Source organism: Dacryopinax primogenitus (genome assembly GCF_000292625.1).
Source record: "Dacryopinax primogenitus strain DJM-731 SS1 chromosome Unknown DACRYscaffold_14, whole genome shotgun sequence".
Lineage (NCBI taxonomy): Eukaryota > Fungi > Basidiomycota > Dacrymycetes > Dacrymycetales > Dacrymycetaceae > Dacryopinax > Dacryopinax primogenitus.
In genome coordinates this window covers 892,028-908,511 of record NW_024467211.1, presented here as the reverse complement: position 1 = coordinate 908,511, position 16,484 = coordinate 892,028, and the positions used below count along the sequence as shown (strand labels likewise).

At 54.1% G+C, this 16,484-nt stretch overlaps 3 protein-coding genes across 3 annotated transcripts; 1 reads left to right on the top strand and 2 right to left on the bottom strand.

The window, feature by feature from the left end:
- Positions 1–1,920: 1,920 nt before the first annotated feature.
- Positions 1,921–3,208, bottom strand: DACRYDRAFT_109518 (NADP-binding protein; the record flags this gene model as incomplete). The annotated part of the gene is made up of 8 exons (XM_040768892.1): positions 1,921–2,028; positions 2,075–2,164; positions 2,214–2,351; positions 2,400–2,673; positions 2,734–2,939; positions 2,987–3,009; positions 3,057–3,069; positions 3,116–3,208. The coding sequence occupies 8 exons, from the start codon at positions 3,206–3,208 to the stop codon at positions 1,921–1,923; spliced, it is 945 nt and encodes a 314-aa protein (XP_040626993.1).
- Positions 3,209–4,079: 871 nt separating this feature from the next.
- DACRYDRAFT_101150 (U3 snoRNP-associated protein Rrp5) lies at positions 4,080–8,903 on the top strand (the record flags this gene model as incomplete). The annotated part of the gene is made up of 8 exons (XM_040767527.1): positions 4,080–4,457; positions 4,504–4,920; positions 4,977–5,588; positions 5,638–5,979; positions 6,028–6,233; positions 6,283–7,129; positions 7,178–7,792; positions 7,842–8,903. 8 exons carry the CDS (start codon positions 4,080–4,082, stop codon positions 8,901–8,903), a joined length of 4,479 nt encoding a protein of 1,492 aa, XP_040626992.1.
- Positions 8,886–14,774, bottom strand: DACRYDRAFT_101149 (uncharacterized protein). Its single transcript, XM_040767526.1, has 6 exons — positions 14,406–14,774; positions 13,776–14,341; positions 13,227–13,685; positions 12,909–13,031; positions 9,917–12,827; positions 8,886–9,867 (listed from the first exon to the last, which is right to left on the bottom strand). Exons 1-6 carry the CDS (start codon positions 14,621–14,623, stop codon positions 9,171–9,173), a joined length of 4,974 nt encoding a protein of 1,657 aa, XP_040626991.1. The 5' UTR covers positions 14,624–14,774; the 3' UTR covers positions 8,886–9,170.
- Between the last annotated feature and the right edge of the window lie 1,710 nt (positions 14,775–16,484).

Below are 16,484 nucleotides of genomic sequence, written 5' to 3'. Positions count from 1 at the left end.
TGTGCTGGAACCTGCTGGAAGGATTGGATGGTCAGGTGACCTGCTGTGCATGGCTGTGCATGACCTCATATGACCTCATCCTTGGTCATATGACCTGATCACCTGACTAGGCTGAGTAAGCAAGATGTTCTAGCAGGTTCCACCACAGAGGTATAAATATAAGGCCTACTCTGCCTGGGGACTGTCTCTTCAGACTTGGTCTCTTAGGATCATCCACAGGTACCTATACTGTAGATAGGTCTTAGTCATCAGGTCTACTCCACTTCCTTGTTGCCTGCTTAGACTCTTGGCACTCTTAGGTGAGCAGACTTAGTCAGCCTGTGTTGCCCTAACAGGGCCCTTCTTGCATGCCTACTATCAGGATGCCATCCCTGGGGAGCAAGCAATCCTCAAGGGCTACACCAGAGAGCTTTCCCACACTCTCTTTGGTCTCAATATCTTTGTGTTTGGGCAAGATGCCCAAGGCTGGAGGTACACTTGGGGGGGGCCTGCCAAGAACCTGATGGGCAACCTGAAGGACCTCAAGTGCCCCTTGTGCTCCATGGTTATGGAGTTCCATAAGAAGATTGACCTGGGCATCTTCCAGTACAGGTGCAGGCACCAATACAAGGGTAGGGCAGATCTGCATATCATTGAGTGGATGAATGGGGTGTTTGAATTACACCCCAACCCAGAAAATCCCAACCACCATGTCCTCAAGATTTCAATGAGGGTGGGTGAGAATGGTGAGATACAAACGTCCCCCCCAGCCCACCCCCTGCACCCCAAGTGGATCTCTTAGAGAGGGGATGATTAATCTTTTCTTCTCTTTTTCTTCTCCTCCTGCCCCTCCTCTCCCCTCCTCCCCTGCCTGTCATTATGTGTTTTTCAGCATTGTATAACCCAAAAAAATATTCTCAAGTTTTTCCAGTAAAAACTCCTAGGTATCTTGTAGATACTGTTAATTTTATGGCATTCCTGGTGCCTGAGTGTCCCCCTTGGTCCATTAAATAATGGTGTTAAGGGTGTGCATTAATTAATTATTAATTATTATCTACAAGTATAATACTCTACAATACTCAAAGTAGAAAAGACATTGTGCCTATGTCACATGCTGAAATGACCAATATTGCTTACCTCATCTCGTGCCCTGGACCTGGGATCAAATCTAGCACAGCTGAGACTGGAATCTGGATTTTGTAATAGCAGATTCCAGATTCTGGATTCTGTGTTGGGGAACCTGTATGTTCTCACAAGGGTCCAAACTCACAGCCACCCAGATGAACGAAAAAAGAAATGGAATCAAAATTTCTGGGGGGGGCAGCAGTGCTGGTTACCTAATTCTGGAAGCAAAATTTCGATTTGTTGAGAGTCCTTGTTTGGACCCTTACTCCGGAAGTACAATTGCTTCCGCTTACTTCCGTTTAGAGATTGCAACTGCCTAAGCCAAGGAGACAAATTTGCACAGCATTCTCTTTTACTAATTTCAGGGCCTGTCCCTCTGAGTGCCAGCTCTTATCGCCGCTCGCAGGACCCCTAATGAGCTGTCCGCAAACGTCCACCATAGTTCTGTTCTCACGGACCCTAGCGGTGAACGGAGGCACTTTCAGGCATCGATCAACTTGAAGGATATCTTTCAGCCTGATCGTCAGACAGCTCTTCTCTGTTAACAAATCTGGCAAAGCGCCGCAATACAACTGTCCTGGGACTGTGTTATCCGACCTTGTGATTGTCGAAGAACCCGGAGAAACAGATCGTCATTATCGCCGTCAGATTACCTGGCAACAATGCCTATCCATATTATGCATATTCTTCTATGGCAAGTTCCCGGAGGACACTTCACCTCAAATTCGATACCTGTGCCATACTACCCGGTCCATCGTCTTAGGATAGAAGACATAGTCCAATCGCGAAGACCTAGTCTCAGCTCGCCGGACTCGGCTACAGCTTCCCAGCCTCTTCCTCAATGAGCGCCCAAAGTTCTTTCGCTTGCTCTACGTCGCCTGTGTCTGGTCTTGCGACACCCACTCTCGCCCAAGGGATGAGGTACTACCACTTATCAGTGACTACATCTTGATTCAGCGAAAGGCTATACCTTTCCGCTCAAGGACTTCGCTTCTGGTGCTGTGCCTGCGTACAGTTGGGTCAATGGCCCATAAGGCTCCAGAGGATATAGCAACTTGTCCTATACCGCCGAGTCAGCTACCGCCACACAACCAAAAAGCAGAACTGACGATAATCCATGCCTGGATACGCTTGCTCTTCAGATGCCTTTGCAGATCCGTACGGATCGCACCTGGGTTCAGGGATGTGCTGACGATCCCCTGGTCGGCGTAGCGCCTCGCGAGCTCTTTGGAAAAGAGGACATTGCCCTATACAGATCCTTGAGCCGCATCAAGGGGGAAGGGAGTGTGACGTACGAACTTAGACATCCCATATGATGTCCAATCGTTCCACGCCTTTTCCCTAGCCAGTCCATCCTTAACCTGATCCCAGGCAATGCCCCCCTTGGGTGCGAAAGCGTGCCCGTTAGAGCTGGTGTTTACGACACGGACGTCGCCCGTCTCCTTGGCGGTCTCGAGCAGGACCGGAAGGAGGAAAAACGTGAACACACCGTGGCCTATTGTGTTGGTGCCGAATTGCAAGTCATACCCTTGTGCAGTCAGCATCGATTTAGGGGGGATCATCACCCCCCTGCATCATATATGAGTCAGCATCAATGTCCCTGTAACGTCCTGGGGGAACGAGACCCACCCGGAGTTGAACAACATATCGAGCCTCTTTTCCTTCGCCTTGAACTCATCTGCCGCCTTCTTCACACTAGGCAGATCGGCCAGATCAAGTTGTAGGAAATGTATGTCTTCCTTCTTTGTGAGGTCTTTCAAGTGCTGAATGGCTTCCTCCGCTTTGGCGGGAGAGCGTGCAGCGAGGTAGACACGGGTATTGTGTTCGAGCAAATGCTAGAGTTGGTGAGCGGGGTTTAGGAAGGAGAGGATGGGGGACGTACGCGACATGTAGCGAAGCCGAGACCTTGAGGGACGATCAGCAGGTTTAACGGGGCAGAGACTGTGGCATACCGGTATTACCGCCCTGAAATTCGGTGAGCTTCGTTAACTCTCGCAGGAGGAGCGCTTACGGTGACAATAGCGACCTTTCCAGTCTGGTCCGGTATCTGGTCCGGGAGCCATTTGGTCTTCGGAGGAAACATCTCTGAAAAGGATTGGCCCATGATTTTGGTGGTGAACGGATTAGAAGCTTGGGGGGAAGAACACTGTCGGGTGCACGACTTCCATTCTGCTGCTACTTATAGGCAGAATGTTCCTACACCCTGTGCGGGCTTAACGGGTTCGTCGTCCGTCTGTTCACATATTATTTTGGACGCCTTTCCATAGCTTTCAGGACACGATTTAGGATGCGTAAAACCCGGCATGCCCTCATGCCGCTTACCAAGCGGCTACTTGAAACGCCAAACGTCGCGCATAGATCTGCATCCGGTCTGCATAAACTCTAAATTAACCCGGGGGTCAGACCCCTCGGGTTAATTTCTAGGACACCTAAAATCGTTCCTAAATCCATTCTGCATGTGTCTTTAGCTCCCGCCATCACAAGAGGCAGTGCACACGTGACCAGGATGTACTGGATCTAGGAGAGACGCGCAGCATTTACGTTTTTATGGCTTTGGGGGAGCCCTTTTACGGAGCCCCCCTTTTCTGCTTACAAATATACCTTTATGATTATGAATCTACGTTTTAAGGGTTATGGAAAGGCACCCATTAGGCTCTCGATCTCACGTGCTGCCGCACCAATTCGGACCGGGGAATGATCCATGCGCACTGCTCCATAATGAGGAATCAGTCTGGATATTATTTATTGATGTTGTTTGGGAGAAGTGCACAGGGTGATGATGCATGTACTTACAGCAACCTAGAAAACGTTGTGATCAAGAACGAAAAGAAGTCCAGCAGTTTAAATTAGGAATGAATTCACAGACCCTCGCAGGGAACGGAGGCACTTTTTTTGGCCTTGTCAGTGAAGAAGTGCAAAAGTTGTTCACACGATAGAGCAACATCACCGTTGTTGCATCTACTTCTTTCCCCGCAATGGCTGCTCCAAAACGCCCACTGGAGGGCGATTCCGCCAACCGACCGGCGAAAAAGTCTAAACCTGTGCACACCTCACCCACAAAGGTCACGGAAAAAGCATCATCAAAGCCCAAGCCAAAAGCACAGGGAGGCGTCCCTTCGATGAAACCAGCATTTTTGCAAAAGAGCTTGCTCGTTGCGGAGGAAGTGAACTTCCCGAGAGGGGGAGGGACGACGCTTACCGCACACGAGGTGAAAGAAGCCCGGGAGGAGGCGAAGCGTGAAATAAAGGAGGCTGAGGAGAAGACATTGAAGAGGAAGAGGAAGTCGTCAATGAAAGGCGGTGAGGTGAAGGCTGAATCAGCAGGTACAAGAGTGGAGCATATGAATTACAAGGTACGCATGAGGTTCCCCAGGACGGACAGGTCTGACAAGCGTACAGAGGCTCAATCCCGGCACTAGGCTCTTAGGCCAAATCACCACCATCTATCCTTTGCATCTTATCCTTTCTCTACCTAATCAGTTGGTTGGCTACGTCCCCATCACCGGAATCAGCGCCCAACTAACGACTGAACTGGAGAAAGAAGATGCACGATTTACTTCTGCCGCTGAGGGGGAAGATGAGGACATGGAGGAACGAGAGGAGGAGGAAGGTGCCCCAGAGCTGGCAAGCATCTTCCATGTCGGGCAGTATGTGCAGGCGTGCGTTGTTAACGTACGTTCTGCTGGGACGCGCGCCGCCCCTGAGCTCGAAAAGCCGAAGAATGAGATGGAAGCTATGGCGCGAAGAGTGGAGTTAACCCTCGTCCCGGAGGTGGTGAACGAGGGTGTCGTCATCAAAGACCTGGTGAAAGGATTTGCACGTCTTTCCCCGCGTCTCCCGAATGATTGTGATGCTGACCTATGATTATGTAGATGCTTCCAGGAGCAATAAAAAGCGTAGAAGATCATGGCTACTCTGTTGAGCTGGGGATCCCTCACCTCTCAGGTTTCCTGCCTTTCACAAACACGCCGCCTTCCTCCTCCCGGCTCTCTCCAGGTCATCTCCTAACGTGCACCGTCTCCGAGGTTCCCGCCAGCAAACGGATATGTACACTCACAATCCAGCCTTCCCAAAAAGAGGAAGTACTAGACCAAGTATCGAACGTTACTTCCCTTCTCCCCGGCACGCTTGTCAGGGGGCTGATAACCGCCTCCGTGACCTCGGGTCTCAACCTGCAAATCCTTGGATTTTTCGAGGGGACGATCGACCTCACCCACCTGCCGAAAGATCCTGCTTTATATAAAGTGGGGACGAAGCTAAAGGCACGTGTGCTCTGGCATTTGCCCGGGTCCAGCCCCCCAAAGTTTGCGCTGTCGGCTCTGCCGCATGTGGTTGACCTAGCTGCGCCAGAGGTGGATGGGGTGTCCACACAGGAGAAGCATCCGTATGGGGAGATCTTACATGGTGTGAAGGTCGTCAGGGTCGAGGCAGAATGGGGCCTGTCGGTCGTACTGGACGACGAGGAGACGCGGGGCTTTGTACATGTGGGCACCATTCTCCTCATTAAAAGCACAGAGCTGACGCACAGTCTAGATCGCTAACATATCAGACGAACACATCCCCGCCCTCTCCGCCACATCCGGAGCGTGGAAAGTCGGCACCAAACATGACGCCCGAGTTCTAGGTTTCTACGCCCTAGACGGCCTACTCCGGCTATCGCTCAAGCCCTCCCAGCTCGAGCGCCGCTTTGTCCAGACGGGCGACTTCACCCCTGGCGAGATCGTCAAGGGTGCGATTGAGAACCTGACTGATGTAGGGATGTTTGTTGATGTCGGAGGGGATATCAGTGGGCGGGTAGCCCTGGATCAGCTGGCGGATATTGAGTTAAAGCATCCAGAGAAGAGGTTCAAAGCGGGGGCCAGTGTCAAGTGCCGTGTACGCTCTCCTTTTACTCTCTGGCACAGGGGCTAATATGATCAACAGATCCTTGCAGTGGACCCGGAACATGGCCGCCTAACCCTTACGTGCAAGAAGAGCCTGTTGTCCTCGGATTTGCCAATCATCGCCAAGCTGGACGACGCCAAGCAGGGAATGGTCGCCGATGCCGTCGTATCAAAGGTTCTTCCCAGCGGGGCATTGGTGATGTTGTATGGTGGTGTGAAAGGCTTTGTCCCCATACGGGAGGCGAGGTGTGTTGGAACTATTTTCATTCAGAGGAAGAGCTCATGTTGCACATAGTGAGGGATACATCAAATCGGTCGACGAGATCCTCAAGCCTGGTCAGGCGGTCAAGGTCAAGGTGCTCTCAGTCAATACCGAAGAAGGCAACATCCTCGCCAGTCTTCGGCAAGCACAGCCCAGCTACCAGCCCGCAGCGCCCGGAGTTGATGTGGAAGACATCGCCGTTGGGAGCAACGTAGAAGCAGAGATCAAGGACGTCCAAGCCATCAACGTCGTGCTTTCCATCCAGCCTGGTGGTCAGACCGCTCTTCTCTCTTTGGCAAACTTGGCAAACCGCCGCAACACTACCGTTGAGGCGCTGCGCCTCTCCCTTGTTCCTGGAACTGTGTTGTCCGACCTTGTGGTTGTTTCCAAGAACCCGGAGAAACGAATCGTCATTCTCGCTGTCACATTACCTGGCAGCAACGCCGGTCCATCCTCTTCTACGGCAATTTCTTGGAAGACACTTCACGTTGGTCAAATTTTGCTTGGGCAAGTCATAGGCGAGAAGAACGGATCTACCTCTGTTCGACTGTCACAATATCTAATCGGTCGACTGCATCCCCTGGATCTGACTGATAATCTCGAGAACGGAATTGTTTTCCCCAGAGCTGGGTCAGCTCTCAAGGTTGCAGTGGTCGGTGTAGACCCCCACGCTCGGACACTCGACTTGTCAACACGACCATCACGGCTGAACCCGGAGTCTCACCCGCCCATCGTCGATCCTGAAATCACGTCCCTGGATAACCTCCAGGTTGACGACAAGGTTGGAGGTGTTGTAAAGAATATTTCCGACTCCGGGTTGTTCGTTTCCCTTGGACGGAACATAACAGCACGTGTGCAGATCAAGGAGTTATTTGACGAGGTTTGTTATTCAGTTGTTCGAGATATCAATCCCCTGACACCGGGTTAGTTTGTGAAGGACTGGCAGACGCGATTCAGCGTCAACCAAGTTGTCAAGGGCAAGATCACACATGTGGACCATGAGAAAAACCGAGTCGATATGAGCATGCGTTCTGGTGTGCGAAAGCACCATAAGTCTTCCGGCAAAGAGGATAAACTGAGGCACATGAAAGACTTCGAAAAGAGACAGAAGGTCACGGGCAAGGTGACCAGCATCACCAAGTACGGTCTGTTCATCTTGATCGATGATTCGGATGTCAGCGGGCTGTGCCATCATTCAGAGCTCTCAGACACCAAGCAGGGTGACGTTCAAGTCGCGCTGCAAGGCTTCCGGGTAGGGGATACTGTCAAAGCTGTGATTTTGTGGATAAATGAAGAAACGAAGAAGGTTTCACTTGGTCTCAAGCCATCTTATTTCACGGCTGAGGACTATGAAACGGCGGATACCCCTGATGACCAGCTCGAGGCATCAAAGGAAGCAGGTGAGAGTGAGGATGAGGATGAGAACACGACCTCCTGGGCAGGAATAGGCGAAGGAGGAAAAACCGACATGGATGAAGACGGGGCTGCGAGCTTCCTAGGATTTGACGATGTAGCTGAAGAAGAGGCTGAAAGTGAAGATGATGTCCGTATCCCCATTTGGTCGTTATTGTCGGATACTTATCGTGCCTCAGGTCATCATTCTTAGCGGCGATCATGGCTCTAAGTCTTCAGCGGCCCCAGCCAAGAAGTCAAATCCTGCAACTACTTCTGCACCAACACTCCAATTATCTGGAGGATTCCAATGGTCTCACACTGTGGATGACGAGGCGGAGGAAGATGCACCAGCGAACGAATCTGATGTTGAAAGTGAAGCGTCCGATAGCCATCCGAGAAAGAAGAAGAAACGGGGCCACCAAATAGAGGAAGATCTCACGCTGGCTATGCAAGAACGTACTCCAGAATCCGTTGCAGATTTTGAACGGCTCTTACTCGGCTCCCCTAATTCGTCCTTCCTATGGATTCAATTTATGTCCTTTTACTTGCAACTGTCAGATGTCGACAATGCGCGAGAAATTGCGAAGCGAGCACTGAAGGTTATCAATTTCAGAGAGGAACAGGAGAAGATGAACGTGTGGATCGCTCTTCTCAACTTGGAGAACACTACTGGCACCGAGGAAAGCCTAGAGAAGACCTTTCAAGACGCTACACGAGCGAATGATTCGAAGGCTATACATCTGCGTATGGCTACTATCTTCGACGAGAGTGGCAAGCCAGAGAAAGCGGAAGATATGCATAAGCGTGCCGTCAAGAAGTTCAACGAGAGTACAACAGTATGGACATCTTTCGGTCATCACTACATGTCGCAGGGCAAGCTGGACGAGGCACGTGAACTCCTTCCGCGCAGCTTGAAGAGCCTTGAAAAGCGAAAGCACATCGAGACTATCCTCAAATTCGCGCAAATGGAATACGAACTGGGGGAGCCAGAACGTGGCAAGACCTTGTTCGAAGCTATTGTCGACTCACATCCTAAGCGCCTGGACCTCTGGTTTGTGTACGTCGATATGGAGGCCAAGCAAGGCGATCTGCAGACGGTCCGGAAGCTGTTTGATCGTATGCTTGCGCTCAAGCTGAACACGTTCAAGGCCAAGTCTGTGTTCAAGAAGTGGCTAGAGTTAGAGAAGCGGCTTGGCGATGAGGAGGGCCAAGAGCACGTGAAGGCACGGGCGGTTGAGTGGATGCAAAACAACTCGTGATTCAAGATCGGTATCATATGCACAGGGCTAATGCAGGCTATGATACCCAGAGCGGTACAGAGTGACCTAAAGGGAGACATCCAGATATTAAACTGAGATGGAAAGAAGCAGGACCAATAAGAAACAAAGAACATGAACGAACGGGTATATAAATGAGATTGCACGAAATAACGTAGAAGTGGTGATCCCGCAAGGAATGGACGACATCCGCATCGAAGTCATGATATAATTACAGGTGAGGATATCAGGGAAGAGATTTAAACAAGCTTATGTTCGCAACGTGTGCGTGCGGTAAGGGTCGGCGTCGAAGTCATTGCTCATCGGCCTGCTTGCAAGTCTTCGTTGCCAGTCGTCAAGTTCGTGAGAGAGGGATTCCAAGGCGTGGGCGTTCTCGGAGCTTGATGCACTGTCATGGTGCGATGCCGTGGACAATGGGCGATCGCCTGTGGCAGAATATGTCTGGTCATCAAGAAGAAGGCCAATCTTGTGATGAAGCATTTCGTTCTCACGCTTGAGGGTAGTGTTCTCCCGCGTAAGCTGCTCCGCCATTGTCTCTTGATGGCCACCACGCGAAACCTCCAAAGACGCCCTCAAACGGTCAATCTCCACCTCTAATTCTTCATTCATTGTTAAGCGATTGTCGCATTCGCGCTGAGAGGCCACAAGCCTGTCACGGTACTGATCGAGTTCAACTTGAATGGCATCAAGACGACGTTGAAGGTCTTGATTTTCGCTCGCGATGCGGTGCGAAGTTCGCTGGGACTCAAGCAGTTGAAGCTTGAGGGTTTCATTTTGGCCATCGTCGGAAAGTGGTGTACTCCGACCGTTGGCGGCGCGTGTTCGAGCGCCTGCAACGCCTCCTGACACGCCACGAGACGCATCCAGCTCAGCTTGGAGACTAGCGCTGATATTCTTCTCCTTAGCGACCTGATCTTTGAGACGGCGGAGCATCTTCTCAGTCCCCCTGTATAGTAGTCAGAAACGAGTTGAACCTGACATGGTGCGGGACTTACTTCACATAGTGAACCGCAATTGAATAGTCATGCTCAAGCTGACCTAGCCTAGTCTGCAGTTCCCGAGTCTGCTGTTCAGCCTCGGCCTGTTTCCGCTGCGCCTGGATCAACCGGCCTTCAGCGCTTCCAGGCGGGCTCCCCTCCTCGTCCGACCCGCGCACGGTCGGGCTCTGAGTCGAGCGCAGACGATCGAGCTGACGGGACAAGGTGGCTGCTTGAGTCTCTGCGTCATCCTTTCTTTGACGCGTCTGGCGGAGGCTGCGCTCAGCATCTTCGTGCATTCGGACCCGCTCTGCAAGGCGATTCTCCAGATCCCGAATGCGAGCCTCGACGGAACTGTCCGTCTTCCCATTCAGGACATCCTCCTCGATGGCGATACCGTTGTCGGCAAGGTAGCTTCGGAGCATACCAGTACGGACGTCTGCCTCAGCAGCCTGGCGAGAGCGGTCGAGTAGCGCCGCATCCTTTTCAGCGAGCTGAGAGCGAAGGTACCCTCCATCCTCCACAGCCCTGGTCAACTGAGAGCGCAAAGAGTCGAGCTGAGAACGGAGAGCCATCTGCTCCGAACTAACCGCAAGCTCCCTCTTCCTATGATCGGCCAAGCTCGTCTGGACTTCGTCAACCCGCTTGCCCGCCTCCTTGAGCATATTCCGCAAGCTAGCCGCCTCCATCTCCATAACCCTGATTCGCTCCGCGTCGCCCTCTGCGTTATTCTCCCCAACAGCCTCCATACGGCTCTTCTGGGAATCGAGCAGTTCGCCCAACTTACCAGTGGTGAACGCCCGCAGGGCATCCGCTTCTTCCCGGGACTTGGCCCAGCCATTCTCGGCATCTTCAAGCCGTTTCGTCGCAAGTTCGTTCTCCGATTCCTTGGCTTCATACTCCGAGCGAATATGAGCAAGCTCGCTTTCGAGGATAGCGACCTGATCGTTAGCCCTAGCAAGCTGATCTTGAGTCTCAGCGTCCCTACTTCCAGCAGCCTCAAGGGCGAACTGCGCCTGCTCCAAAGCCTGCCTATGCTGATCCTGTTCGTTCCTAAGATCCTCGAGCTGGTCAAGCAACCGCGAGTGGTCCATCTCCCTCTGTTGAAGCTGGGCACTCAGCCCAACAACTTTATCAGAATGGTCCCGCAGCTGGGCGTCGACCGTCGCATGCCTCGACTGGAGGTCCAAGTGTTCCCTCCCGATCCTCGCATGACTCTCTTCGGCCTCTTCGGCCCTTCTAGCCGCTTCCTCAGCACGCGCCTCCGCTTGCTCCCTCAGCCGTTTATGCGTCTCCGCCTGCTGGCTCACCTCCGCCAGTTTCCGCTCGACCATCACTCGCTCCGCCTCGAGCTGAGCAACATCTATCTCCAACTGGGCAGCCCGATCCCTCTCCACCCTCGCGAGTTCGGTGGGGCTTCCAGCCTCGTGCGCTCCGAGCTTAGCACGATAATACGCCGTTTCCTGTAGAGCGGCCGTTTGCTCCCTTTCGGCTTGTGCGACCCTGTCGCTCGCTTTGAGGGCAGCATCAACGAGCGCTTGCTGCATACGCGCTTTCTCCTGCTTGAGAGTCCACATCTCTTGCCAGAGAGACGCTTGTGCTTGGTCTTGGTCTTGATCTGGAGAACCGCGGGTTTCCGGAGGGGAAACGTCCTCGGATGCGGCGGTAGGGGGGGGGACGAACCCGGCTAGCATAGCGCGTTCTACGACTTGGCGATACCACGCTTCTCGCCTGCGAAGGGATTCTAGCTCCTTGGAATCCTGGACAACAGGTGAGGGTGTGGGCGCAAGCGCGGGACTTGCGGCAGGGGCGGTGGTTGGGGCGGGGGCGGGAGCAGGTGTGACGGGGGACAAAGGCCTCTGAGTCTGGGGAGTCGCAGCCCTCATACTAGTCCTCACTTCCGGGCTCGAACTCCTCATACCCGGGAGGACGCTCCTCGCTGTCGCTGTCGCCGTAGCTGCGGCTGCAGCAGCTGCACCCGCGCCGCCCGTTGTAGGCGTAGGAGAACGCGCAAGGGTAGGAGTGACGCTCCTCCCCGAAAGGGCGAGGATAGACTGCTGAGCAAGCTGAGGGGAAGCCTGAGTTGGCTGACCGGGTTGGGCAGCAGACTGAGAGGGACTAGCCGTTCGCTGGACGAGCGTTGCGCTCACTGTTGCTGCTGCTTGGGGCGAGACGGCGCGTATGAGGTCTGACCTGAACTTCTGTTGCTGGGGCTGTTGCTGGGACTGAGGCGGCTGCTGGGCCTGAGGCTGGGGCTGGCCAAACTGCTGAGGCTGAGCTGGCTGGGGAAGGTACGCCCCCGCTCCTTCGGGTGACATAGCTCGCATGTACTGTCTCGCGTTCGCATTCCCGTTGGCACTGCCGTTCTCCGCGTTGGCGTTGGCATTGCGGTTCCCGTTCGCATTCAGATTCGGGCTGCCGGTGCCAGCATTAAAGCTCCCTCCTCTGCCCAGCTGTCCCAAAACGCTCCCCTGCAAGACAGGCAGCGCGCTCCTCCCAGGTCTAGGGCTCTCCACCCCCACCCCCACCCCGCCTAGCCCCATGCCCGCGTCTTCCGGACTCTTACTCCTCCCCAGATCAACCCCAACCCTGGCCGCATACCCCGGCGGCGCCTGACTAGCCAACGGTGGGAAACTCGTCGGCTGCGCCACAGCCAGAGGCCTTCCATTCGCCCCCACCGGCATAACAGGGATATTCGGCGGCTTGGTCGGGTCCGGGTACTTAATGTGTTTCGTATCCAGAACATGGATTATATCCGGCTGGGAGGACTTGGGGGAAGTGGTGAATTGGGTTGGGTCGGAAGGAGAGGGAGTGAGTGCGCTGGATTCACCACCTAGGACGAAAACGCGTTGTCCGAAGGAGGCCATTGCGTGCCCTGATCGGCCGGTAGGGGCGGGACCCATGTTCTGGAAGATGAACCATCGGGATGCTGCGAGCGAGCGAGCGCGTTAGCGTGAGCAGCGAGCAGCGTGGGGAGTGAGAGTGGGGAGGGGAAGTGGGAAGGACATACTGCTAATCTTAAAAGCGGCCAAATCGTCCAAATCCTTCCCATTCACACCCCTCCCTCCAAAAACATACATCACATCATCCACAAGCGCACAGGCGTGACCTTCTCTCGGGCTGGGGATGTATCCTGGAGCGGAGGGAGCGCAGAGTGTCAGAAGCGGGGCTTGGGACGGAAGTGGGAAGTGGGAAGTGGGAAGTGGGAAGTGGGAAGTGGGAAGTGGGAAGTGGGAAGTGGGAAGTGGGAAGTGGGAAGTGGGAAGTGGGAAGTGGGAAGTGGGAAGTGGGAAGTGGGAAGTGGGAAGGAAGAAGGGAGGGAACGCACCAATAGTCTTCACCTCCTCCCACCTCCTAATCCTAACATCAAACGCCCACACATCATTATAATGAAACCCGCCGTCCGTTCCTCCGAACAAGTACACTTTTTGCCCAAAGACGACCATACAGTGGCCGGTTCTTGCCGCTGGGCCTGGGGGGGACTGGGCTTGGGGGTCGGGGGAGTCGGGTTGTGCGAGCGCGTTGGCGAGGGAGGATGCGTTAGCGAGAGTGTTAGCGGCGTTGAGCGCGTTGGCGTTAGCAGGAGAGTTGGGAGGGAGATACAGCGCCTCCCACATCGGTCCAGTCTTCAAAGTATTCAAATCAAAACTCCACAAATCCCCCAAAAACTGCCCGTCCACCTGGCCCCCAAATACCAGGAACTTGCTTTCGCACAGTGCTACGGAGTGCCCGTAGCGGCCGGAGGGGGCGGGGCCAGTCGTTTGCACGCGGTGCCATTCGCGGGTGTCTGGAGGGGAGGGGGTTAGTGTTGTTTTAGAGGAGGGGGGGAGGGAAGTAGTGGGTAGTGGGTAGCGGAGATAGCGGGAGGCGGACGCACTCAGATTAAGCAAATAAAGCATCTCATCCAGCCCATCCCCCTGTTCCTTCTTCGTATCCCCGCCCCAAACGATCAGTACCGAACTAACAAGCGCACTCTTATGCCCCACCCTGGGGCTCGGTACATCCCCCACCGTCTCCACAAGGGTAGCACTGAGCTCGCGGGCGTTTATAGTGTACAGGTCGTTCCGTACTGAATCTGCGACTAGGCCGCCGAAGAGGAATAAGTCGCCCGTTGTACTGCTTGTTAAGGGCAGAGAGTGCCCATAGCGAGGGAAAGGGAGTGGGCTGCGAGCGGGTGGACCGGGAGGAGGGGAGAGGAAGAGAACGAGCTTGGACTCGAGGCGTCTTGCGGTCCAGGGGTAGACGGGGGTGCGGGAGGACGAGGTAGAGGTTGTAGGGGCGGGGGAGGAGGTGGGTCCTCCTCCCCCTCCTGCTCCTCCTGCGCCTGGATTGACGTTGACGTTGGCGGTGGGTGGGGGGACTGCGCCGCTTGTGCTGGGGATAACGACAGAGGAAGGCCCGGAAGAGAGGGGAGCAGAAGATTGACGTGCAGGATAGGGACGTCTACTCCTCAGCCATCAGCTGCGAACAAAACAACAAAGCGAAAATAGCAAGAAGCAAGACGTACGCAGTCCCGTTCCCCGTGGCATTCCCATTGTTCGTGGGAGTCCCGTTCTGCCTAGCGCCCCTTTCGCTTTTCATAATCGCCGCCGCTTGCCTCTCCTTCTCTGCCAAGCTCCTCTCCCTCTCCCTTTCGCGTTCCCTGGCATTATCCCCCTGCCCCTGCTGAGCCTGAGCCTGTGACTTCTCCTCACTCGCCTGCCTTCTTCTGGAAAAGAACGACATCCTCCTCTCTCTCTCTGGAGGTGGGGAAGGGAAGGAGAATGGGGAGTCGTGGTCGATAGGAGGTTGATGTGACTGAGACTGAGGAAGGGGAAGAGGGGAAGAGGGGCGCTTGTGCGCTTCCCTTGTCTTGTTCCTGAATAAGCCCGTTGCGAGGATGATGTGTAGAGGGTGAGATGAGGTGGATGGGAGTTAGTGGTGAGCGGTGAGATGATGTGAGTGAGTGAAAGGGGTGAGGCGGTGCAGTGCACTGTTTAACAGGGGCTACTGATAGTAAAGTAACAATCGACAATAAGCACTCAAAGGGAGGGACAAGTAGAGTGAGTGGTGAGTGAGTGAGTAAGTGTGGCGCAGGGATAACAGCACATAACGCATAACACGTAACACGAGGCAGAGAAGCATAAGGGAAGCATAAGGGAAAGCAACTTCATGAGGGATATACCACACCACTCTGTTACTCTCATTCAACAGGCTTGTCCCCTCCTACGGTATCACATCATACACCCACCCAATCCACATATCATCCACACTAACATCGTATCATCCCTGCATATCATCCACCTATCCAACGCATCACCATCCCACAGTCCCTAGCAACCACTGCTCCCGAAAACGGCAACAGAAGCAACTTTCCTTATATAGTAATCCACTCTGATCCCGGTTTCATACCAGCCAGGGTGACGGGTCGCAGGTCGCAGGTCGCAGGGCGCAGGGTACAGGGTTAGAGGCGCGCGATTCTCATGTACATGTACAGTACATACAGTTCTTCCTACATCTTTAGGGCAGGCACACCTCCACAGTATTTCAAACCCTTTGCACCACCATCGAAGGCTCATCTCCCACCACACACCAGGAAAAGTCAGAAACGCGTAAGTCTAGTCGAGACTCTCTAAGCCTACGCTTATAGTTGGAGTCGTCGTCTTACTTGCGCGTCTCTTCCTTTCCCCTCCTCTTCCCTTTCCCTTCCCTCTGCTCAAATTTAGCTTTTCGTTAGCTACTGCACCGCACCTCTCCGCTCTCCCCTCTCTGCTCTCTGCGCTACTTTGGACGGTCTCTGAGAGCAACACACGATCCCAGCTGGACAGCTCAGCTCCAGTACTGATCCCTTCTCCATCTGTAATGGTGTGTTCCCTCAGCAGACTCTCCACGTGGTTCCACCACCGCTTGTCTTCCTCTCTAGTCTATTGCAGTTCTCTGACAACTACACACAATGCCAGCCGGAGTGCTCGGCACCTGCACTGCAGTACTGATTCTCCCAATCTGTGATCGTGTGTCCCTCAGCAGACCCTAGACTCCTACGTGCATCTGTGCATCTGACTATGATTCCGGGTACGGACCGGAAGAAGTCGTCAACGCGCGAACCGAGCTGAGGACGCTTCTAAGTTTATTAGTGCGCTCCGCCTTCCTCTGTTTCGCTCGCGCGTCCCACTTCTTCCCCCCCTTCCCAACGCTTGTACAGCTGTTGCTGCTATCTGTTGCACCTTATCTCTCCGCCTCTACGCTCTCTTGGCCCGTTCTGGAGGGTATCTGGTGGCGACACGCGATCCCAGCTGGAGGCTCAGCACTGTGGGTGCTGATTCGTTCTCCATCTGTTAATGGTGTGTAACATCAGCCGATCGTCCACTTTCTCTCCCCGTCTCCCACACGTGCTATCCGGCTTTTGGACCTTCCGCTTCTGCCTATGGGTACAGAAGAAATCGTAAATGCGCGAGCTGAGATGAAGGATGCACTAAGTTCGCTCTTTTGGAAGTGCGCTTTCTTCGCTCGCGCGTCTCGATGCCTTCCCCTCCCCTTCGCCTTCGCCTTCCCTCCCTCTGCTCAACCCTAGCTAATCCTCCAGCTGCTGCACCGCACCTCTCGGCTC

What these genes read in the sequence shown, in the direction of transcription:
- DACRYDRAFT_101149 (XM_040767526.1), bottom strand. Translation starts at nt 14,623, where the DNA reads ATGTCGTTCTTTTCCAGAAGAAGGCAGGCGAGTGAGGAGAAGTCACAG. An exon ending in GCCACGGGGAACGGGACTGC is followed by an intron (nt 14,342 to 14,405) that starts GTACGTCTTGCT and finishes GCTGAGGAGTAG; the next exon opens with ACGTCCCTATCCTGCACGTC. An exon ending in GGAGGAGGTGAAGACTATTG is followed by an intron (nt 13,032 to 13,226) that starts GTGCGTTCCCTC and finishes CCTCCGCTCCAG; the next exon opens with GATACATCCCCAGCCCGAGA.